Below are 23,928 nucleotides of genomic sequence, written 5' to 3'. Positions count from 1 at the left end.
CAAAAAAAACACCTCTATCCCCAATCAAAAGACCCAAATTGTGTTTATACTAGAACAATTTTTTCCTGTAAAATTTTTCCTTCTGATATAAAGTCATATCCAAGAAAACAGTGATTCTATTTGATACAACCAAAATTAGCGTCAATGTGTTTACATGCTGGAAAATGTGTTTGGTTTTTCACTCTTGCATGCTAGTTCTAATCAGAATGTCTTCTTTTCCAAACAATACCAGAAATAACATGTTTTCCCCAACGACACATTATCATAACTCATAAATAGGTACATTTATATATACACAGAACATGTTTGTATGTACAATTTGTTTGTCAATAAACACAATTTGTTTACAAGGAAGATACACCGTTTGTCTTTGAAAGAGTAATATACAGTCATTCCATCAAAAGGGTCCGAAGGACTCGAATTTAACATTGGACTGTAAGGCCGATGCCAGCGATTTTAGTATTAGGCCAGTAAAAGCTTATGACAGGACAAATAAGGTGGTCTCGTGTAGTCCTAGTCTTGTGTTTTTTCATATGAAAACAATACCTCACTGTGTTATATTTTGAACTGAAACAAATTATGTTCAAATGTTGACTTGGAGTTAGAAAAAAACAGGGCTTGGTTTTTAACACTGAACCGAAAGCCGCAGGCCAGTGGCTGTAGTGTACGGCAATAGTGTCAGGCCAGCAAACTTATATCATGACCAGACAAGTACGGTGGTCTTGTGTTTTTTAAAGTTAAAAACCTGATTATATCGAAAGTACAGTTTGAAATAACTGACAAATTTACTCTTCTAAAAACCAATGATGTATCATGTGTTACAGGTAGGGTCATAGATTGGTTAGTACTCGAGGTGAGAAGAACAGCTGGTGAGTGGAATGGAATCCCAGACCCTCCATAGTAATATGGTTTTGATAATTTTTCACCTCAAAACATTTGAATCATGTTCCTGAGAGGTGTACGACAGATGCAGTTGATACATGCTGTCACCTCGCTCAACATGGATGGTACTAACGTTCAAGTGAACATACTTTGAATACTTGTTGCTGTTTTCTCAACCTGCAAGTAGACACTGTATTCAGCTGAAACTTTCACATGTGACTTCTATTGTATTGTATCTTTCCTTATAGTTTTGCCAATAAATCAGCACCATAGTGACAAACCAATCTATGACCCTGCCTTTAAGAATTATTCTAACTACTTAAGCTCCACAAAGTCTGTTATATTCAATGTTTAAGAACAGGCTGCAATTTTGCAATAAAGTCCAAAATTTCTTCATTTGACATCAACAAATTACAATTCAATTTTACACATGCATTTAGTTTACTTTTTCTTGTGTTAAACAAGGACTAACGTTCCAATGAAATTCCTCAAAAAAATCTGTAAATACTAAATGTTTGATAAAACTAAGTTAATTTTACCTTTCTCCTTAAACAAGGTTTTGATATGAATATTTTGTTAAAATCAAATGCAAGCAGATTTTATTTTTATTAAATGTATTAAAGGAACAAACCCTTGTCCATCCCTTTCCAAAATACAAAATTTGCAAACTAATTTTGACAAAACTAAAGGCGCACTTATTTATCATTTAATTCATCCATTTTATTTGTTACCCAGTACGTCTTGTCTTTGTATTCTGTTGTGTTTTTCTCAGAAGCGCTTAGGGACATGTTTGATTTCTATGTGTTATGCGCTATATAAGAATGGTTAATGATTATTATTATTGTTGATGCTACAACAACAAAATTCTCTCCTTTAGAACAGTTTTGGTTCAGGATAAATAACCGTGCAAGCAGCACACAAATGCTTATCTCTAATCTTCCCATCAAATTTAATAAAACAAAAATGAAAACTATTGAGCAAATTGAATGTATGGATTCAAAAATAAAACAAAATCCCAAAACAATACCCGAGAAGGTGTTAAACATTAGCCTTTAAAAATTAAAAGAATTCAAATTTGTGTGATCTAATTCACTTAAAAATGCATTGGTACATTATTGTAAAATTCGCTTCATAATAAATAGGCGTTTTTATTATCCTAGATGGCTCTCCAAAAAATATTTTCTCAAAAGGACTTTTTTATGACATGCCAGTTACTTGAGTGGAAAAATAAGTAAACCAACTTCTTCTCGCAGAAGAAAAAAAACAACAACATTGCCTTACCCTGGGAAGGAGGAAACTACTGGCTACCAATACTTTCTTAACCTGGGGTTGAGGGAAGTTACTGGTTCTGTGCCAGGGGTCCAAGGTGGATTGTGACTTGGTGCTCCAACCACACCATATCATTATCGCCCTGAGACTCTGTGGTGCTGCGCAGGGAGGGCGTGGCGTTCTTGTAGTCATACTTCAGATTGAACGACACCTGTCAATCAAGAAGGGTAGAAGGAGGTATATTAGTTAAGGAATATTGCCTTTAAAGGTGCTGGACACCATTGGTAATTAGATTGTGTATTCCTACTGGGGATTAGTCTTCCCGCGTGGAAATTTCTCTCCGGATTTTGGGGGATATCTCAAAAACGTGAGTACCTTTTGAATTAACATTTTGAAAGGACTCGGGGAAAGCACTGAGTTTACATGGCTTTACACATATCCGTGTACCGTTCAAACCAAATAGTATTTCAATTGTAGATTCTCCAACTTACAATGACATCTCCAACAGCCTTCAAGGGAGTGATCCTAACCAGGACTCCGAGTTTATGAGCTTGACGGAACTGGACAAACCTAAGAAAAAAAGTCAGTCAGATTTAGAAATCGCTTGCTACCAACAACAAATGACAGTGAGTAGAAAATAAATGCAAATAAGGAAGAGAATGCAGTGCATTCTGATAAACCAGCAAGACTCCTAGTGGATGATACCCATGCCTACATCCTTATGGACTGAGTGTATTCCTCTTGAGACAAGTATAATCACAGAACATCCAGACATCGCTAGAACAGTTCATTTTTTTAATCCACTTTTGTCAATAGAAATGTCAACAGAAATAACATGAACAAAATGTTATTTGGTGTTTAGAAATTGGGATACTATGTTAATATACAAAAGATAATAGTTGTGTAGAATAGGGAAAGTCTTACTCTGGTTTATCGTTATAATCTTTGTTGTCTGTTGAAGAATCATCGAATTCCGTCGTGTCATCTTTGGCAGCCAGAATTAACTCTTCATCTGGAACAACAACCTAAAGGCAAACAACAAATAAATAAATAAATAAATAAATAAATAAAAACTATTTATCTTTAAGTAAATGAATCTTCCACAAGTTTTTTTCTTACCCACTCTGCAATGTTCCTTAAGATAAATATATGCAACAAGTACACCTCTTTGATATTTGTCTGCAAACGCCGTCTCTAATGTTTACCTTGGCCGTGGTGATGTCATTTGCCTCGTCCGTTTTCTCCGGCGCCTCCATCTTGATTCTGGTGGCATTTTGGACCGGGTTGGTAATCATAAGGGTTACCACACTCTCCCGTTGTAAGTTCAGCTTGGGTACCAGGAAGATACGGACGTCCGGAATATGGTGCCTGAAACGACGAGGTTAAAACAACAGTCAGACAGCTTTGTAAAGAACTGTGTATTGAATGTGTATAATATTGAATGGTCAGACGGTAGGAGGGTTGACTGTGTCCTGTGTAGATGCATTCACCACATGATATCATAGTGCAGTGCTACATGGACGATATTGAATGGTCAGACAGTAGGAGGGTTGACTGTGTCCTGTGTAGATGCATTCACCACATGATATCATAGTGCAGTGCTACATGGACGATATTGAATGGTCAGACAGTAGGAGGGTTGACTGTGTCCTGTGTAGATGCATTCACCACATGATATCATAGTGCAGTGGTACATGGACGATATTGAATGGTCAGACAGTAGGAGGGTTGACTGTGTCCTGTGTAGATGCATTCACCACATGATATCATAGTGCAGTGCTACATGGTATCATAGTGCAGGCTGGCATAGTTTATCCATCATTCATAACTACAGTGGATGATATTGAATGGTCAGACAGTAGGAGGGTTGACTGTGTACTGAGTAGATGCACTCACCACATGATAAATTCCAGGCTATCATAGTTTAACTATCACTCAAAACCACACAAAATCACTAAGATGACATTAATGGTCAGACGGTTAAAGACATTTATTTCAAAACTAAAGTACTTTACTCCTAAATGACACAAAATTGTATAAGGTTTTTAGAAAAATCTCTTGTATCGACATTTATTATCAAGATGAATTTCTAAAGCAGGGTTTTGGACAAGGGTTCGTCAAATACTTACAAGGCAATGAGTTGAATCTTGAACTTGATGGAAGACGGATTGAACTCTGGCTTGCTCAAGTTGTGCTCACAATCCTGAAAATATTTCAAAAATATACTCATCAAATTTAACCCAGGCTACTCTTCAATGACCAGTCTTCTAGGTTTGTCAACGTGCATTTCCAATCCTAGTACACAAGATAGAAAAATACGTGAAAAGGGTGATATAGCATTAAAAAAAAAACAAGAACATTACAAGGTTGCAAATAAGTGTGTCTCTAAGCGCTTGCAAAATTTTTGAACAATGTCTTACAATCTGACTTGAGATAGCACTAGCAGTTCATTCCAAAACACATGAATGCATATAAGTTCATTTTGAAGACTGGAAGCCAGTGGAAAAATGTGGAGCAAAGGAGTACACTGTCACAAAATTTAACAACTTAGGCAACAACCTGTGATGGATAAAGACTCAAGCTAGCTCACCCTGCATCTCTGGGAGCGTTTGATGAGTAGATGCTTGTGCCGCGGGTTCAGATCATCCACGGTAGAGGACGACATCTCTGGCTGCAAGAAACGCTGACGGATACTTGGAACTGAAGAAGAAAACACAATTAGTTAGTCTGGAAGATAGACTTGTTGTGCCTGGTCATTAATGCAAAGTCTTTATTGGTTGGTCATTATTGCAAAGTCTTTATTGGCTGGTCATTATTGTCAGGTCACTGTAGCAAGGTCAATACCACCTGGTCAAGATCATTGTAGCAATGTCAACATTGCCTAATCATATTTGCCCAGTCATGATTTTCCAGTCATTATTGCCAGGCCATTATTGCCCAGTCATATTGTCCATTAAAACAACCTAAAAGACCCACCTTTCTCCAGAATGACTGGCTTGGTAAATATATCTTCTGGTAAGGGGTCCACTTCCTCCTGGGGTTCAATGACCTTGATGGTGACCTCTGCCTGTTCTCCTTCCTTCAACAACCTGTAGGGATGTAAAATCATGCAAAATGTAAAACATAGTAAAAGGTTCTTATTCAGCACTTTATCACACCCCTATGAGCGTAACAAAGAGTTAATTTTTTTGGTTCCATTTTCAATGAATTATAAAAACCAATTAAGTTGCACGTTATAATGGCTTACAAGGTGCTGCGGCGTATTCAGAAGCCACTGCCAGAAGTGTCATTGAGTACTTTAACATTCAAAACACAACACAAGGGACCTACAGCTTTACGTCCCATCCTGATTTACGTCCCATCCTGAGGACGAAGCCATACTGGTCAAGGGTCTTGTCCTTAAAAGGACACAAGTGTCCGGCCCTGACTTGAACCCACACTCTGCTGATCAGAAACACCAGAGCTTGAGTCCAGTGAGCTTGACCGTTCATCCAAGACTTGCCACCAGCAGTCTTTAAAAGCAGAGGAAAAAGCTTCAAGTGAAGGAACTCACGTGAAACTGGACAATGCAGTAAGAAGCCCACTACTGCGTCTGCTAGCCGAACCTCTCGGTGTGGACAGCTTCTCTTGGATGTGGAAGTACGTTCGACGGCGAGTGTACTTCTTCTTCTCACGTTCAATCTTCTCACGGCCTCCGATCTGCCGATAGAATTCCAGAAGCTCCCCGATCTGTTGACAGAAGTCAGGTAGGGGGAATAAAATCTGTGAAGGCTACCGTCTTTACCTGAAAAAGTTTTTATGGGAACCACCACAAAACATTTGCATTTTGACAGGAGCATGCTAAACAATGTTCAAGCGCCCTTTAAACCACTCCTTTTTAAAAAGACATGCGCACAAAGTGTTCACTTTTGGGAGCCAATTGCCATAATGGAACAGTCCAGACATTATAGAGTACCATAAGAATGGGCGATAAAAATGAACCAAATACTTCTCAGAATGGTATATAACTTTTCAGAAATGATTTTTGTCTTACCCGTTTAGTGTTTTCATTCTCTGGCTCATTCCAAGCTCCACTGGCTGCAAAATAAAACCAAAAAACAATTGATGTCAAACTTGATCCAAATGCACTTTATCATAATTGCTTCTCTCCACACAGGAGTACAAATGGGTACAGGGACAGGTGAGGGCCAAAAATATTCTTAGTCATTCAATGCCAAGGAAACTGAATATATACACCGGCCTGATTAGCCATATTGGCTTGGGACAGACTTTACTTTTACTTTATCAACAGGAAAAGGATCTTTAATCCTGAAGCCAGCTGACCAACTTTGTTAACAAAAAAAAATTTACTAGGGATTATAGCTCTTGTCTTTGTAAAAAAACCTACCAACTTCCTTGTCAGATATACCGGCATCTCTAGACGTCCAGCGGCAGAAACCACATGCCAAGTAGTAGACCTTCTTGGTTGTTATCTTGGCGCTATCGTTAGGGTCTTGAGCAGCAACGCTGGTTGCCCGTGTGGACAGAGTGTGCTTGCAGCTTGGGCAGTCCAAACAATTGGGGCACCTGAGCGGGGTCGAGGAGAAATGTCAAGAGTAAACAAAATTGGAGAATTTCAAAGAGCCACTTAGCGGAATTCATTGAATTAAAACAAAAATTTGCAGAGTGAACTTTCCAGAACAATAACGAGCTCACTGTGTACAAAGCATAAATCAAGCCCAATTTTGGCGAGAGAAGTTTGTAAAAGAAAACTGTAGGTGTGTGTGGTATAATCACAATGGACACAAAGTTTCAAATAGGATATTCATGATCAACCATAGAGCAACAAATTTCATAATTTTAGGAGAAGGCGTGGGACATTTTTTACTAATTTGAGTACAGGATATACATGTACGTAATGATAGATTTTGAAGCAAAGTGGTGTATGTTTTTTCTTCCTACCTATTTCTCTTGATCCTAGCCTCAGCTGATGGCATGTTCTCCAAGCAATTGGGACAGTAGTGGGAATCCACCTGCAATACAAAAAAAAACAATCAAAATATTTATTTTATACCAATACCATCATAACAATGAGCCATTCCCGCTATGTACACAAGTCACTCTGTACCAAAGTCAGACATTTTAAAAAGTCTGAACTGAACTTTTTTTTAGCCTTTGATTGAGAAAGACTCGGATAAGGTAGGAATGTCAGGCCATTAAAAAAAAAAAAACTACTTTTTGATTCTGTTTTCTGATAACAAGAGCAGTTTTCAAAGTTTGAAATTCGAAAAACATCGCCAAAAAGCAGAAGAATGGCAGCCTGGCCTGGGCGTAGTACGAAGTGACCGACATACATATACAGTAAAATAGACCAGATGGTGGACTGTACACTCATGGAAGAAGTTGTTGTAGACATTCAATATTAAGTTATATTATACACACTGATCAATAAAAAATCAATAATTTACATTTATTTATAGTTTTTTTTATACAGAACACAAATGTCAAATCATGCAGAAACAGTTTATTGAATTAATCAATCCACAAAGTGTTTCTGTTTCTATGTAATTTTCGATACATTTTTCTTGATAAATAACAGGGCAAAATTATCCCAAAATATCAATAAGTTAGCAAAGTCTGAGCGCATTTTTTAAGAAACGAATGGTCCCTAAAAAAAATTGTTAAATAAATTCAACCCCCAGGAAATGAGAAAGACCACGTATCCAAATGTAACTAAGATTAATTTGTAACCTCAAATAGTCCCACTAAATATAAATTATCCACAGTCATACATACCTCGTGTGAAACACAACGACCGCATCTTAACTTCAAGCAGTGTTTGCAGAAGTAAAGTTTGATGATAGGGGAGCTAAGACCACACGAACATACGATTTGCAGCCGGTTCGACTGCAAAAGCGTCGCCATTTTGTCCCAAAATGAAAACCTGATGACAGGCTGTTCGAAACCACTAGAGGGCGCTATCACCAGAAACCAGTGGAACTTTTTAACCCCGCCCACAAAATAGGAAACTTATTTTTGTGGTGTAGTTTTTAATACTACAATGAGAGAGAAATAGTCCTTCCCTTGTCTTATTGTGTGGGTGTTTTGCTCTATATTGGGTGCGTTCGTTTAGCTTCCCTGGGTCAAGCTAAACGAATGCACCCATTATAATTGCAAACCTAAACTTAAAACCCGACTACTGAGAAAAGGCTTGGCAGTATGGGGGTCGCGGCAAAAAGGTTGGCTGGCAAAAAGTGCATTTTCTTTTCCATTCAATAGTAACCACAAAGCCTAAATCAGAATAAACTATATAGTCAACTTGTGGGTATAAATCTTTTGTAGGAGTGTTGGCTCTGAAAAGAGCGGGTGGTTTGGTCTAGGCGTTCGAACACCACCGACAATTATGACACTAACAAAATAAACCACACAAAAAACTTGCTTTAAAAATAAAACCAGCTCACAACTTTTATTTCTTGAGTAAGTAATTCTTCAAACATGTAATAAAAAAGTACAAGTAATATTAAAAACAGCCTGCAGCAATAGTAGTGACTAAAAAGCCAAGAAAGAACAAAGTTTAAAAAAAAAAAAATTTCAAATAAGTATTTCTTTCATCACCATTCACTCATCTTCGTCTTCAAATATTCCGACATTCCACAAAAAAATCCTCTACCATCTTGGGTAAAAAAGTCAAAGGGCCTTAGGTCGATTTCACAAAGAGTTAGGACTAGTCCTAACTTAGGACTAGTCCTAGGAGATACAAAAAACATAGGCTATGGCTCGTCCTAAGTTAGGACGAGAACTCGTCCTAAGTTAGGACGAGAACTTGTCCTAACTCAAGATAAGACCAATATTAACTCTTTGTGAAATTCACGCCTTGTCACACAAGGCTCTTTTTTCAACTTGGAGCCAACTAACTACAAGGGCATGCTACAGGACCACTTTGGCAACACAGGAGTTATTCTCAAAAAAATGTCTAACGAGCAGTAAGAACAATATGTGAATGACTATTCTTCTTGGAAATTGCCAGCTAAAATGTGAAAATAATGTAGAAAGACACCTCATTAAGATAAAAAGTTTAAAAGACAACTAATTTTCCAGTTTTTTTTTTTGTTTTTAAACTTGCGCCGTCAGTGTCCAAGCCCAATACTTGCTGACTCAATGGTGCTATATTTGTCTGTTTTCCACTTTTGTGTGAAAACTAAACTTATAAATGTACATTGGTTTATAAACATTATTTTAGGACAGGTGCCTCTGGTGTTTAAACTGAAGTATTAATTTTGAAAACCGTGGATTTTGGTTACCTCTGAATTGCTGGTAAAAAACACCTCATGTCACAACGATAAATCTGTTAAAAAAAGTACAAACAACATGCTTGAAGCTATAAAATATTACAAATCTCTTCTTAGTAAGTTAAACATATTTTTAAAGTTACAAAAATAATTTGTAAACAATCTGAGTAAAAAATGCGATAAAAAATAAAAAAGAGTACTTGTACACAAAGCTGCACGAAAGAGCGCAATCCTCCTATACCATAGGGAAATATAATACATGTTACTATTAGTACTAACTAGGATTTTAAACCTGGTTATAGTTTTATTAGTTCAGGTGTGGTCTAACCCTACAGTTTGACCAGGGCTAAGAAGAAATGACAGGATACCAGTCACAAATTGTACATATTTATATGTAACTTAGCATTTCGGCTCGTAGCCTTACTTGCTTTTTGTGCTTAAGCAGCTCTATGAAATTGGGCCCTGGTTAAAGTTTACAATCAGCGGGCCCAACAGAGGGTGCTGCTTAAAGCAGAAGTAGTAAAGCTCACCAACACTTTGCTTTACCAGAACAAGGTTACCAGCCAAACTACCCTGTCATATTTACTATTTGTGACTGGTATCCTGCTCCTTTTTGCTAAGCAGAAAATCAGAAAAATGTTTGTTGAACTCCAACCATGTCTCATTCTCTCGCCGTCTTGCTTAGATCAAGGGATGATCCACAATCCATCTGCGTTCCCAGTTACCATGACGCTCCAACATGGCTTCTCTCAGGTCGTGCTCAGGGCTGCGCTTGCTGACACCTACAGAAACCAACGAAAAAAGACACATTCAGGATAATCTGTTATGTAAAATTTGACTTATTGGATAAATTTTTCAGAATTTGGGAGACTTCTGTACCTGGGCGGAAGGTAGGAAATCGGCCAGGGCTATTTTAGCTTAGTCGATCGAAGACACTTTTCATTATTAACTTCACTGTCTAGGAGTGATTTCTCAAGATTGATAAAATGCAAGTTTTTATTCTCACCAGACGGGATGTCTTCTACTTGTCCGTAAGGAGGGAGAAAAGTCCGGGAATGATCGAGACATCCTCCGCTTGTCCACTCAGCAGACAGCTCCGTCATTTTTCCCGCCACGCTCTGCTGGTTTAGGGGTGTGGCGTAGACTTTCACCTGGGTAACATTCTTGTTGTATAACATCACAACCTTTAAGAATGAGTGGAACCAAATAGAAGATAAAGAAATTGGCAGGAGGCTGGTCTATCATGCTTGTGCTAAGCTGAAATGGATGCTTAGCAAAACTTACAGGAAATAATAGAACTATGTCATTTTCCCTGTGTGGGTGATTGCCAACCTATGAATGTTTGGAAGTAGTTTAGATAATTTTTTCCTTTGGGGATCATCAACTATTTGAGACCGTCATAATCTTGAGATCGCGCTCTTTCGACAGATGGTACATTTAATTTTCTATGTGGTTAGCTAAAGAAACAACCCATTAATTTTTGAGGGTTGTTGCTCGTAGTTTGAGTTAGTATGACGGCCGCAATGGCGAGGGATGCCAGGAGGGAGTTCATTTCTCGGACCACCACAAACTTATGAGAGATTATTAATGTTTTTGACGACTGTCCATACCTTGAGTGGTTCTTTCAGAATGTCCAACTCCGCAACGTCGTGCACCCAGACTGTAACGACACCTGAAGCGTGGATAGCGTACAACTTCTGCATGAGCTCGTTGACTGGTGAGGGGTTATTGACTTCGGAGTACAGACGCTCTTTGACGCTTCGCTTTGGGTCTGGACGGTAGAGGGCTTCTATGGTTGGGACTATGAGAAGAAAAAGGAAGTAATAGAGGTTTTATATACAATATCAGAGGAAAGATGTGTAGAGGTGTAACTGAAATTACCTTTGGTGTAAATGTAGAAAGACAAAATAATTAGTGGAAACAAGAATGACAATAATATTGCGTTCTTTCCTAAGGCCAGTGATTGTCTTCCATAGGCCAACATTTGGTGTAAAAAAACAATAATGCTGAAGAACAGGGAGTAAGTCCTATTTTTTTTTATTCGATTTCTCGAGATATATCTAATTAGTTATTATGATTTAAAGTTGGTTTCTTAATAACGATTAACACCTTTCCCCATTACTTCATTTTATGAGTAAGCACCTGCAAAATTCTGAGGATATTTTTTGTCAGAAAACTCACAGGTCCACTAAACCACCTGTTCATGCATCAATACCTTTTGTTAAGATAAACAAAATATCTTATTGAAAACCGCTGTTTCCCAAACTGGACAAGCCCGAGTTTCTAATAGGCAAACTTGGGCTTGCTTTTAATGGACGTTTAACAGTATGAATTCAATGCCTTTCCTTAAACTACAAACTTGATACCACTTGACTTACCCATGAGTGAGAACAAGGGCGTCTTGTCGATGCAGTGATTGCGGCAGGCTGGGATCTTCATCTTGTTATTGGTCCTGACGTAGAAGTTGGTCTGGTCTTGTTGCTCCAGGAAACCGAAGGGAACCCAGTGAAGGAAGTTGTTGCAGTGTTTAACTTTATCTTCGTAGAAAGAACCTTTCAAATTCGAAAAACAACAAATGGAAAGTTAGCAGTCGGTAAATCGTCGCATTGGTGTAAAAATGTTGCACTTTGATTTTTGCAAATGTGTATATCTCGCATGAATGTACTCCATGCAAAAACTGTGTATCTTGGCACATCTTTTTATTTCTTTTTATTAATTAATTCTGGTTTTGAAGCCAAAGATTCTCAGAAAAGCTCAACTTAATCACTGTACTCCCCAAGAATTAGATATATAAAAAAGACAAGGAAGGAAGTTCCAGTTTTAGATGAGGGAAGAATCCAAAAAAGAATAAACGCATTCTTCATTGGTATTTGCATGTTATTTATAGATTTACATTGAATATCTTTCTGGTATTGAAAACAAAATAAACCTCATTCAGCAACCACCGTCATTACCTTTCTTGCAAGTTGCACAGGCCCCGATGCATCCTTGAAGAGCTTGCAAAACTTCATCTTTATCATGGTAAAGATGCTTGCGTTTTACCTCAACCCAAATACGATCCACCTAAAAAGGTAAAGGTCGTTAAACAATTTTTAATGAGATATAGCCTAACATCACAGGCTGTCGACCCAAATCAACTTTCACCAGGGGAACAATGCCATCTACTTCTGAAGCTGAAAAAATGGTTACCCCCCATCACACTATATAAGGATGTAGTCATAGGTATCATCCACTATCATCGAACCAGGAACACTGGGGCGACCCCTTCTCTTAACGACAAGTGCATTACCTCCAATCTGAAGGATGCATTAATAATGGTTAAGTGTCTTGCTTTAGGACACAAGTGTCACAACTGGGACTCAAATCCACACTCTGCTGAACAGAAACATCAGGCACAATTTCAAAAAGCTGTTAAGCAGAAAATACTGCCAGGCAAATTTCTTTGCTAAGCAACAAATTAGAGGGTTACCAGTCTCAGCATTGGTAACTGTATGGTATTCTGGCTGGTAAGTTTGTTTTGCTAAGCAAGATTATGTAAACTGCAGCAAACTGTGTGGTTATTCACTCTCGCTAAAGTAAATATTATATCCAACCGACTTCATACCTGTTCTTGTCTGTGCTTGGCCGTCTCTCGACAGAATGCAGTGTTGTCTTGAGGGACACACTCATTGCTGTTTGCGGGGGACGTAGTTGTCGTCGCTACATGGCTAAAGTCAGGGCTCTGTTTCTTTGGTTTTACCGATCGCAAACAAGCATCAGTCGGATTAAGCGGATCTACATTGCGACCCTCTGTGAAATAAGAGAATCAAATATTTGTAGGACTAAGAATGAAACTGTAGAATCCACTGAGAAATTACAAGAACTGGGCCTGATTGAGTTTTTGTTATTAAAGAGAGTAAAGATATCAAGAGTTCAGTTCAGTGGGAACAATACATTTCTTCAAAGATTGCGCCCACCATTGTTATTATTACTGCGAGCAACAGCATGGCAGTGACTTTGTACTTTGGTCGGTACGTTCATCAAGCTTGTTAAAACAACACAACATGTATTTAAAGAAAAATTATAACAAAAAGAATTACCCTGGACAAAATAAAGGTTTGAATCCAAGCTTTCTGTGGTGTGCGAATGCGTGTTTTATATTTGAGTGGTCAAACAGCGCTGGCACCTAGGGTTATTTATGTCAAAAAAATTCAGTATAGAGAGGACTACCCCCAAAGTGTCCAGCCTTAATACTTTATCGGGTCTGGCTCAACATGATTGAGGGTTCATTTGACTTCATCTTACCTACAGCTCGTAGTAACCAACGCGCCTGCTCTTTCTTGAAATCTTCCTTAGTCTCACCGGGTCCCAGTAGGCTAGACCTCTCTACCCATGCGTGGAACGTCTTCCGCATGTCAATGAACACAGAGTCTTCATATAAACCTTCAAGAAAACCACAGAAAAAATTCTTAAAATGTAACTCATTTTTAGGCGAGGTTTGTGGTAGTACCATATTTAAATATCTTCGGAGTAGTGTAGGTTCTGAAAATAATTACTGGTTAACTACTCAACAGTTCGATTAGTATGCTCTGATCGTCTTCAAAACTCTTTTTTTGCCAACGCCAAATCTCCCTAGACCTGAACCTGAGAACATAGAATCCTTGAACTGAAACTGAGGAATGTCCATGGAAATATTCTGAAATGTTTGCTTTTTTGGCCAACCCCCTATTTCCCACAACCCCATGATCATTCAGTCCTCACACAAACCCTGAAGAATGTAACAGGACAATTCTTTAAAAATGTAACATCTAAAGGGGAATTACATTCCATCAACAAATCCTAAAATCAGATAAAAACCTGCCTAATCATACGAAAAAACAGAGCGTCTAATGTACTGCCCTCTGCAGCCGCTTCTACTTACCAACTCCAATATTGAATCCCGACTTGATGAACCGAGGGCCGCAGTGAAGAAGTGCTTGTCTCATCAAGCGCTCCGGATGGTGTGTCGATTCGTCCGAATTCATTGGGTCATAGGTCAACTCCATGGACTGGCCCAAGATGGGGGAGCTAAACCGTGGGTCTAGGAAGTTGATGTTGTCGTGCTCTTTGTTGGTCATGAAGGCGTTCAGAACATTAACCTTAACATCTGATGAAGGAAAACCAAAACAAATCAAAATGAACTTGAGATTCTTGGTCAACTGTGACAAAGAGAAAGTTCCCCCAACCACTGTCCGGTGATCAGACTTGCAATCACAAGAAATTGACAAGCAAGCAATCATGAAATTGGGCCCAGGGCACCACGGAAGTTACTGTGGGTGCCGTGGGTTATATCGAGGTCTGCCTTCTGCCTTAAGTAAATCTTAATAAAAAATTAAAAAACTATAAACGAACCTGGATTCCACTTGTTCTCATTGTTGATGATATCCTGGAAGCACATCACAAGGTTTGGATTGAGACGAAAGTACCGACCATTCTCAGATACAAACTGGCTCACTATAGCTGCATCAGAAAGCTTGGCATCCATCTGTAATAAAAATATACTTCTACATTTATTTAGGGTTAAAACCAACAGGATGTGGAGCTTCTGAAATTTAATTTTTGTTTCTAGATACATTTTGCTCATTTCCAATCCGTACCATGTGATCTTTATCAAAAAGCGGCCGGGCACGCTCAGTTCCTTCAAAGCCTTCTGGTAGCTGGTACTCCGCAGCATCTGTTTCCGGTGGCACAACAACCAGCAGTTCTCTATGAGGGAATGTTACCAGTGTGGCCGAGCTACCGGCTTGTTTCTTGACTGCCACAAAGATGTGATCACCTTTTTGTTTTGAAAGAAAGAAAACCATTTTTAAATTTTGTGTTCTTTGTTTATGAAGTAAACGCAAGTGCTCCTTTAAAGGCAGTGGACACTATTGGTAATTGTCAAAGATTAGCCTTCATAGTTGGTGTATCTCAACATATGCATAAAATAACAAACCTGTGAAAATTTGAGCTCAATCGGTCATCGAATTTGCGAGATAATAATGAAGGGAAAAACACCCTTGTCACACGAAGTTGTGTGCGTGTGGATGGTTGATTTCAAACCTCAAGTTCTAAATCTGAGGTCTCAAAATCAAATTCGTGGAATATTACTTTTTTTCTCGAAATCTATGGCACTTCAGAGGGAGCTGTTTCGCACAATGTTTTATACCATCAACCTCTCCCCATTACTCGTCACCAAGAGAGGTTTTATGCTAATAATTATTTTGAGTAATTACCAATAGTGTCCACTGCCTTTAATTTTACTTAGGCCTCATGCAACTTCCTTATTTGCATTTTTACTGTAAACACTTTGTGGGTGCAACCTTAAGGCCTTTCTTGCCTTCCAGTTCTAAGCACCTGGTTTGATTCGGGGTACTATGTGGATTGAGTTTTCACTCTCTGCCTGACTGCGTGGGTTTTCCCTGGAATAATAATTCTCAGGGGTTTTCCTAAAACTTTAAACTGAAAGTGATTAACTTGTCCGCTGTTCTGGGAGTCCTTGGCTCCACACCCAGAATAAGTCAACGAATTCGTTGGTTTTTTCCTAAAATGAATCTCAGGTTTCCTCACACATCTAAAACTGAAACTTCCCTCCTTGCCTTCTCTCCATAGGATTCTTGACTAGTACAATGATCAAGTTTGCTTTTCTGAGAGTCATTGGCTCACAACCAGAATACATTCAATGAATTGAAATAAATTGGTGAAAAAGAAAGCATTTGCCTTCAATACCTTTGTGCTCCACATAGTCAGAAGCAGCACATGTAGCCAGTCCGGCTAAACGATCAAGCTTGGTCGTGTCCTCATCGGACAATGCTAGCTTGGCTGCACGTCCTTCGTAGTGAAGCGAGTCGTCTGGTTGGTCGCCTTCTGGGTATGTGCTGCCCTCATGTGGTTCATCCCAGGCTTCTATCACCAACAACTTCACTGTACAACAAGAAAGGACAAATTTGGGTTTGAACCTACTACCTCTGGACTAACGTGCCGGTGCTCTACCAACTGATAAAATCCCAGCCAAAATGCTCGGGCCACCCACTCGCAACATAACAACAAATATTCCCTGACCACATCCCCCTGACAAACATTCTTTCCCCCGTCCCTCGCTCAATGTTGATTGGAAGGCAGAAGACGGCTCAAGGAGAGCCAACATTGACAAGGACCCAACTTGACATGGCTGGGATTGTAGCTCTACGTTTGGAGTCACCCTATTATTTTTGTCAATATCTTTGCTCAAACACAAACAACTTAACAAACAAACAAACAAACAAACAAACAACAAAACAAACAAACAAACAAATGCCTCAATTACCTCCGGGCCATTCCTCACTGACGAGTTTCGCCAAGGTTTTTAAAGTCATCATTAAGCGTACAGCCATGGTCCGATCAGCACACCTGAGTAGAGAGGATGAACCAGCCGTACAATGTAACGAATCTTGTGTTTAACTTTTTATTACACACAATCATCCCCACCCTTGCAACACAAAAATTGTAGTCCTGGGTGCAGAGAAACAATTATGGTTATTGCAACTTGAACAATCTTTGAAAAAGCAGGAAGTTGTAAACTGTGCTCAAATGTTTAAGCCCTCTTAACAAAGGTCAATGCAACATAAGCGTGGCCTTATATAAAATTATGTGCCTGCACACTCCCTATTGCAGAGAAACAATTATGGCTATTGTAACTTGACCTACGTTTCCAAAAGCAGGAAGGTGTGAACTGTTGTCAAAAACTTGAAAGCCCCCTTTATGAGGTCAATGCAACATAAAGCATGGCCTTACATAACACCTTCTGCCTATACCCTCCTGTGTGCAGAGAAACAATTGCGGTTCACTGACCTGCTGTTCAGATTAAAACCCTTCATGTGCTCCGTGCAGTCTACACAAAGCCTATCCAGCTCACCGCACCAAGCTGAGGTTCGCTCCTCGTTCTTAAAAGCGATCAGTCTTCCGGGGTACTGGGTCAAACTGCATGATTTAAATAATAAATAAAACAAATTAAGTAGATTTATTCATAACTATCACAAAAATTACCTTAATAATCAGAAAATATTTATTGCACTTGGATCGCTTTTCCCCTTATCCACCCCGAAAAATGGGCATACCTCAAACAGGGAATAGGCACCTCTGCTTTGGTGTAGGGGTAAGCGATGAAACCTTGGGTATTCATGAAAAGTGCAACCAGAAGCCCCTGGAATAGGAACACAGTGTGAAAGGACGCTGGGGTAACCTTGGGGTAAAAAAGTCCTGAGGCATCCCCAGGGCTGTATTCCACAGGGATAAGAGATGGAAAGGGCTTAAGATGTCATACTGACCGAGCGAAATCTGTGACGTTGCCTCGGGTTATGGGGTGGTCAATTTTTCCAACTGTGGCCTCGGGATTCACCGCATCAGGTGGAAAAATCTGACCGCTGGACATAGATTCATCAGCTGGACATAATGGCATCTTAGATGAACCTGACAAAAATGAAAAATTTACATAAGACTCAACTAGTAATAGAATATCAAAAGAAACATAATTGCTTCTATTCACACAGGAGTGAGAAAGCTACAAGGGAATGTCAGGATGGTCATGCAGAACTTGTTTGGTTGTGGGTTTGAATCGCAAACTGTGACCAGTGAAAAGAATTCACAAAACAATTACCAGAGGAGGTCTTGAACCAACAACCTATGGATTACTGTGCTGGCGCTCACAACTGAGCTACTTAGCCCTTATGTTGGTGGTGTCCCTTTTTTTGTATTTCTTTGATGGGTGCATCCAATTGAATAGCTTCAAATTCCATTTAAGCCACCATCCCAAAGGTGAGAATGAGAGGGAACAAAATAGTCTGGTTCCTCTTCTTCAACAGAAAGAGTAATGGATGTCATTATCAGGGAATCACACGATTGCATTTTTAATTCAATACAATTTCTATTACCATAAACAGCGTCAATACTATCCCATGCTATCTGCTGGATTTCGTTCGCACTTAACGTTGAATCGTCACCAGCCGAGAATATCGGACCATCCTCGCTGCTCCCCTGAACTCGAATCTCAAAAGTTTCCTCGAACACAACAATCCCGATATCACGATTGGCTCTCTGGAAAACAGCATTTAGACGATGAGATGCATGGGAAAAAAAATATAAAAAAAAAGTGAGTATATTTACGAGAGTAAAATCTTGGCAGTTTACCTGAATCGACTTCCACAAGGGGCATGTTTTATAAATGTCATAAAATATGTACATAAATGTTCAGAATGTACCTGGAATATCGGAACACAGAGCCGCACAGCGATGCCGACAACATCTGCCATGGTAACTGTCATCCCTGGTTCCAATCCAACCAGTGCAGCTGAGCCAGTGCTTCTGTATGTCAAAGAGGTGTCAGCACTACCGCCGGTAACCTGCAGTGGTTGGTACCCACTTTGAATAACAATCTGCGGAAAAAGAATCCCGTGTTAAGTTACTAAAAAAACAAACATAGAAGAGTGCTCGGAGGGTACCCCCGGTACTCGTTTTGTATTATCGTCTTCCCAGAGTGTACTGATGCAAGTTCATGGTCAGGAGCGTGTTGTCAACTCCCCTACGCCATGTTGTTTACTCAGTGACCCACAGAGACCAGGGTCCAATTTCATAGAGCTGCTCAGTGCAAAAATTTGCTTAGCATGAAATTGCTTCCTCAATAAAAACAGGATTACCAACCAAATTTGTCACTGGTATTCAGCTGTTGTTTGCTTATCCTGACAATTACGTAAACAATTTGGTTGGTAACCCTGTTTTGATCAAGGAAGAAATTTCGTGCTAAGCAAATTTTTGTGCTTAGCAGCTCTAAGAAATTAGGCCCTGGGCCAAATTTCATGAAGCTTGTTTTAAAAGCACAAAAGCTTGCCAAGTTGCAGTACCTTTTCATCATTCTGAGATACTTCGTTCTGAATTTTCTGAAGGCACTGCAAGAGAAAAGGGTTTGCTCGGAAGTAGTTGGTCTCCGTCGAGATAAAGTCTCGTACAAAGAAGTTTATGGAGAGTCTCTTGTTGATGATGTGCATCGAGTCGAACAAGTAGCTCCCTGCAATGAAAGAAGCATCATACGAAAGCCTTCAACTACTGATCCACAAACAAGGGACATTGGGTTTATTGTGACAGCTGGAGAAATATCTTGTTACATGTAATTCATGAGGGACAGGGAGATGAGGGGGCAACTCAGCCGTAACATCATTGACCGAGGACACCACTCGAAATAGAAGATAAAACATCAAATGTGTGTCCTTAGGCAAAGGCGTTACAAAAATAATATATATACATAGTTTCTTCTCTGCACACAGGAGTACAAAAGCTAAGGGAATGCCAATGATAGTCCTGCAGGACTTGTTTTGTTGTGGGGTTATAAACTAGACAGTTAGACTCATTCAGTTGTTGGCCAAGTGCCAAGCTACACAATGCGGGCCAGTGGTGCCTGGTTCGAGTCCTACCTGTGTCTTCATGGTCGTTCAGATCTAGTACACTTGGGTCAAATTGAGCTTCATCGATAGACAAGGAATTCAATTCCTCTCCACTGGGAAAAGCTATCAACTCTGTAAATAGAAATGGAGCACTATTAATGACCTTTAAATGCGAAGTATACCTTTGGGTTTTGGAATCGTTCCATGGTTTTAATCCTAGATGCAATGGGAGACTTTTGGGACGCTTGGTGGCAGCAGACTTGCCAGGTAAAATCCAATGTTCTCGGTCATGTGCACACGCTCAGAACAACATAAACAATGGAAATTTACCTGGTAAGTCTGCTGCCACCTAGTGTCCCAAAGTCTCCCATAACTAACCTTTAAACAACTTTCATTTTTAAATATTGCTGAAAACGGTTATGTCTACGTAGGAATAATAATCGTGATTGGAATAAACAATCTGAGAAACATTTCCTGCAAAAACATTTCTCAGATCCAAATGTTTTTGAATCCCTCCCTCTAAAGCAACATTCCTTTGAAGAATTTAATTTTATATATTTTAAACATTATCAACAGACTCAATGCTTTACCAAGTAAGTTTTTATGGTCATAAAGTTTCTGTAGTTACCAAAGGTATGCCTATACCCTCCCTTTATCCCCCTGTTTATTGTGACTATTTGTGTTCCTGGTTCCCTAAAAATAGACAAGAAACTTCCACAACTGACTTTTATCAAATCTCTCTTCATAATTTTGCCTATAAATCAGCATCAGAGTTGACAAAAAAACAAACAATGACCCAATCTTCACAAATGTGTGGGCAAATTAAAATTTTCTCTCTCCATTTATGTTTTTCCACTTCACTGCTTATATTACACAAAGTCACCTGTATGTTTGTTGAGTTGTCATTTTAGTCTTCGAGAAAGACTCTGCTATGGTCGAAACATCAGGCCATTAAAAATTTGTTTGCAAATTCAATTTAATTAAACTGACTATTGACATTCGAAAGAGTGATGGAATTTCTGTAAATGAAAAAGTTTCTCATGTTGGTTTTAATCAGTAACCGAATCAATCATGAATTACATCAGAATCTTGTTGATGAAGTTTTTGCTGGTAATTTTACATTGCACCAACAAGCTTCATTGTGAATCTATGGGTGGTTGACAAGCTCTTTTGGCTAGTAGGTTCACAACACTCTTTGGAGCAGTACCTTTGATTAGCACCTCTGTAACCTCTCTCCCATTGTAACCACCCAAAACAAAATAATAATGAAAAGGAACTGTTTGTGCATTTTATTTGTTGACATGTAACTAATGGCAACCTTTGATGCAATCCACAATAGTGGTTTGGTTGGATGCTGTCACACAATACATGTGCATGCTTTGTTGGACTTTAATGGCGCATTAATAGATTAGCCATGGTCATCTGGGCAAGTGGACTCTGTGGTCTGTTGTACTTTTCTATATGTGGGGCCTTGGCTCTGGCTCAGCGTACTGATGTTCGTGCAATGCGCACTGCTCCAAAATGCAGGTTAAAGGCAGTGGACACTATTGGTAATTTATAAAAATATTCATTAGCATAAAGCCGTACTTGATGACGAGTAATGGAGAGAGGTTGCTGGTGGTATAAAACATTGTGAGAAACGGCTCCCTCTGAAGTGACATACATTGCGAGAAAGAAGTAATTTTTCACGAACTTGATTTCAAGATCTCAGATTTAGAATTTGAGGTCTCGAAATCAACCATCTTAATGCACACAACTTCGTGTGACAAGGAGTGGGTTTTTTTCCCATTATTATCTCGCAACCTCGACGACTGATTGAGCTCAAATTTTCACAGGTTTGTTATTTTATGCATATGTTGAGATACACCAAGTGAGAAGATAGGTCTTTGTCAATTACCAATAGTGTCCAGAATCTTTAAACAAACATGTATCCATACAACAGATAAAGCACATTATTTCATTGAGATCAAAGCGCTGAAAAGAGCAAAATAAATGGAACTACTTAAAACTACAACAAGTCAAATTACATCTGATACAAATGAGTTTTAAGAAGTTTTAAAGGTCAAGCTGCGTACATTGCTAAAATATTTGAATTTGATTTTGAAACATCAGAATTTGATTTTGAGGCTATCGAATTCAGGCATCCGAAAGCACACAACTTCGGGTGACAAGGGGCTTTTTTCGTCAATAATTATCTCGCAACTTCGACCACCAATTGAGTTCAAATTTTCACATGTTCGCTATTTTACAGTCATTATATAATGTTTAGATACACCAACCAAGTGAGAAGACTGGTCTATGACAATTACGGAAGGTGTCCAGTGTCTTTAACAACAAGTTACCAGCTAAAATTCCATAGCTCACATTGTTGCAACTGGTGCCCCACTGATCCTTTGCTCTAAGAAAATTAGAGGAAAGAAATTTGCCATGGCAGTGTTTTCTTGCAGTTTCAAGTAAAAAACGGAACATGCACTCTTTTTTAAACGTCGTAGCTAAATTTAACCAGCGACAAGACAATTCAATAAAACGATGCATGGCAACTATAGTTCCTGGATCACTACATACAGGACATGGAGGAAGGAAGTGTGTGATGATTTATTACAAATGGCGTCTGTCATGCGATAGTAAGTTTTGAAGTAAATTTAACTTTTAGTTTTACCATTAAAAATACATTGGTCCACGATGGCCTTACATCTGTGTGGGACCTCTCTTTCTCAATGATTAACTGCAAAAATTTCACGTTTAAACAGTAAATCAGACTTACCAGCGGAAGAACACACAATAAGGGAGACAAATGCTAGCAACGTCACCCCTACAAACATCGTGAAATCGCACTTTTCCTGATGAAGCTGCGCTAGCTGGACTTTGACTGCTGAAAACGAAACTTCTGCTCTCGCAGTTAGGAGCGAGCTCGAATGTTTGTTTGCAGACACTCTAGTAAAATCTAAATCCTTTATCAACGGCTATTGCATGTGTGCTATAATTTCAAACATGCAATTGTCAACGGTGCGGAAGAGAAATCGAGGGACTTCCCCTAATACGCCTCTCTTCGGGTACTACGTGCTTTAAAATACTTATGCACGACGTCAAAAGTCTTATCCAAAACGAGGCTATGGGCCCACTTCCCCCATCACTTGCAGTGGCTGCGCCCATCGCCTCATTTTGAGATAGCATTGTACGTACCTCATGCATAAATGTTAAGAGAGGCGTATAGACACCATAGAGCTATATAATAAGACCTTTATATAGCTCTATGATAGACACCCATATATCCATTATGTGTTTTGATTGGTCCGTGATGTCACTGCATTTAGTTCACTGCATTTTATCCAATGATGTCATTGTATCCAATGGAATCACTAGATATGAATAGCAAGTACCTGTCTTGTATAAAGATAAAGACTGGGAGGCAGGCGGGGGGGGGGGGGGTGGGAGTCTACTAAAGAGCATGTACTATGTAAGCACAAAACTTGATAAGCACAGAAAAGTATTGCTTAACAGAAATAGGTTACCAATCAAAATTACATTAAGATTTCATTGTTGAGACCGTGCTTAGCAGAGAAATTGCTAAACAGCTTTATGAAATTGGCCCCTTAAATAAGTTGGTTCAATGGTTAATTGGCTCAGCCCAACTAATTATAATAAAGCATAAGACATGTGTGCACTTTTTATATAAAAGTTCCTAGTTTTCATTTGAGATCCTGCTCTGATGAGCAATCTGAACGCAAACGTGTTGAGCAATGTGTTTCTGATATAAAGTTATGGATGACCAATAATGAATTAAAACTCAATGATGATAAAACAGAACTGCTCATAAAAACGTCTAAACATATCTACATTCATTTCACAGATCGAGTGAACAACAACACAATTTGTTTTATTAGGAGAAGATGTACACGTACTTAAGTTACAATTTTATTATTATTCAGAAAGACAAGGCAAGGTAGTACATTTCTTCAGACATGAGAAGTCTCCCGAAAAATCCGAACAATCTACTCCACGGTAGTAGAATATTGCAGGACAGTCCTCTAAAATATAAACTCTACCTGGCAAGTAGATCACGGTGTTTACCGCAAACCAATAATACAGACAAAGACTTT

At 39.0% G+C, this 23,928-nt stretch overlaps 2 protein-coding genes across 2 annotated transcripts; both read right to left on the bottom strand.

Annotated features, from left to right (window-relative positions):
- Positions 1-1,675: 1,675 nt before the first annotated feature.
- Positions 1,676-8,055, bottom strand: LOC117303801 (dynactin subunit 4-like). The gene is made up of 12 exons (XM_033788162.1): positions 7,927-8,055; positions 7,093-7,163; positions 6,539-6,717; positions 6,185-6,228; positions 5,705-5,880; positions 5,128-5,240; positions 4,742-4,851; positions 4,281-4,354; positions 3,357-3,519; positions 3,076-3,176; positions 2,643-2,721; positions 1,676-2,362 (listed from the first exon to the last, which is right to left on the bottom strand). The coding sequence occupies exons 1-12, from the start codon at positions 8,053-8,055 to the stop codon at positions 2,222-2,224; spliced, it is 1,380 nt and encodes a 459-aa protein (XP_033644053.1). The 3' UTR covers positions 1,676-2,221.
- Positions 8,056-9,764: 1,709 nt separating this feature from the next.
- LOC117303838 lies at positions 9,765-22,750 on the bottom strand. Its single transcript, XM_033788226.1, has 19 exons — positions 22,593-22,750; positions 19,859-19,960; positions 19,292-19,455; positions 18,653-18,826; positions 18,326-18,488; positions 17,723-17,864; positions 17,247-17,375; positions 16,723-16,805; positions 16,146-16,340; positions 15,035-15,213; positions 14,790-14,922; positions 14,320-14,544; positions 13,704-13,841; positions 13,024-13,208; positions 12,374-12,482; positions 11,798-11,971; positions 11,030-11,220; positions 10,426-10,603; positions 9,765-10,201 (listed from the first exon to the last, which is right to left on the bottom strand). The coding sequence occupies exons 1-19, from the start codon at positions 22,648-22,650 to the stop codon at positions 10,101-10,103; spliced, it is 2,823 nt and encodes a 940-aa protein (XP_033644117.1). The 5' UTR covers positions 22,651-22,750; the 3' UTR covers positions 9,765-10,100.
- Between the last annotated feature and the right edge of the window lie 1,178 nt (positions 22,751-23,928).

The sequence above is a fragment of the Asterias rubens genome, chromosome 20, assembly GCF_902459465.1.
Source record: "Asterias rubens chromosome 20, eAstRub1.3, whole genome shotgun sequence".
Classification (NCBI taxonomy): Eukaryota; Metazoa; Echinodermata; class Asteroidea; order Forcipulatida; family Asteriidae; genus Asterias; species Asterias rubens.
Note: the sequence above shows the minus strand (reverse complement) of the source record. Positions and strands in the feature narration are given on the sequence as shown.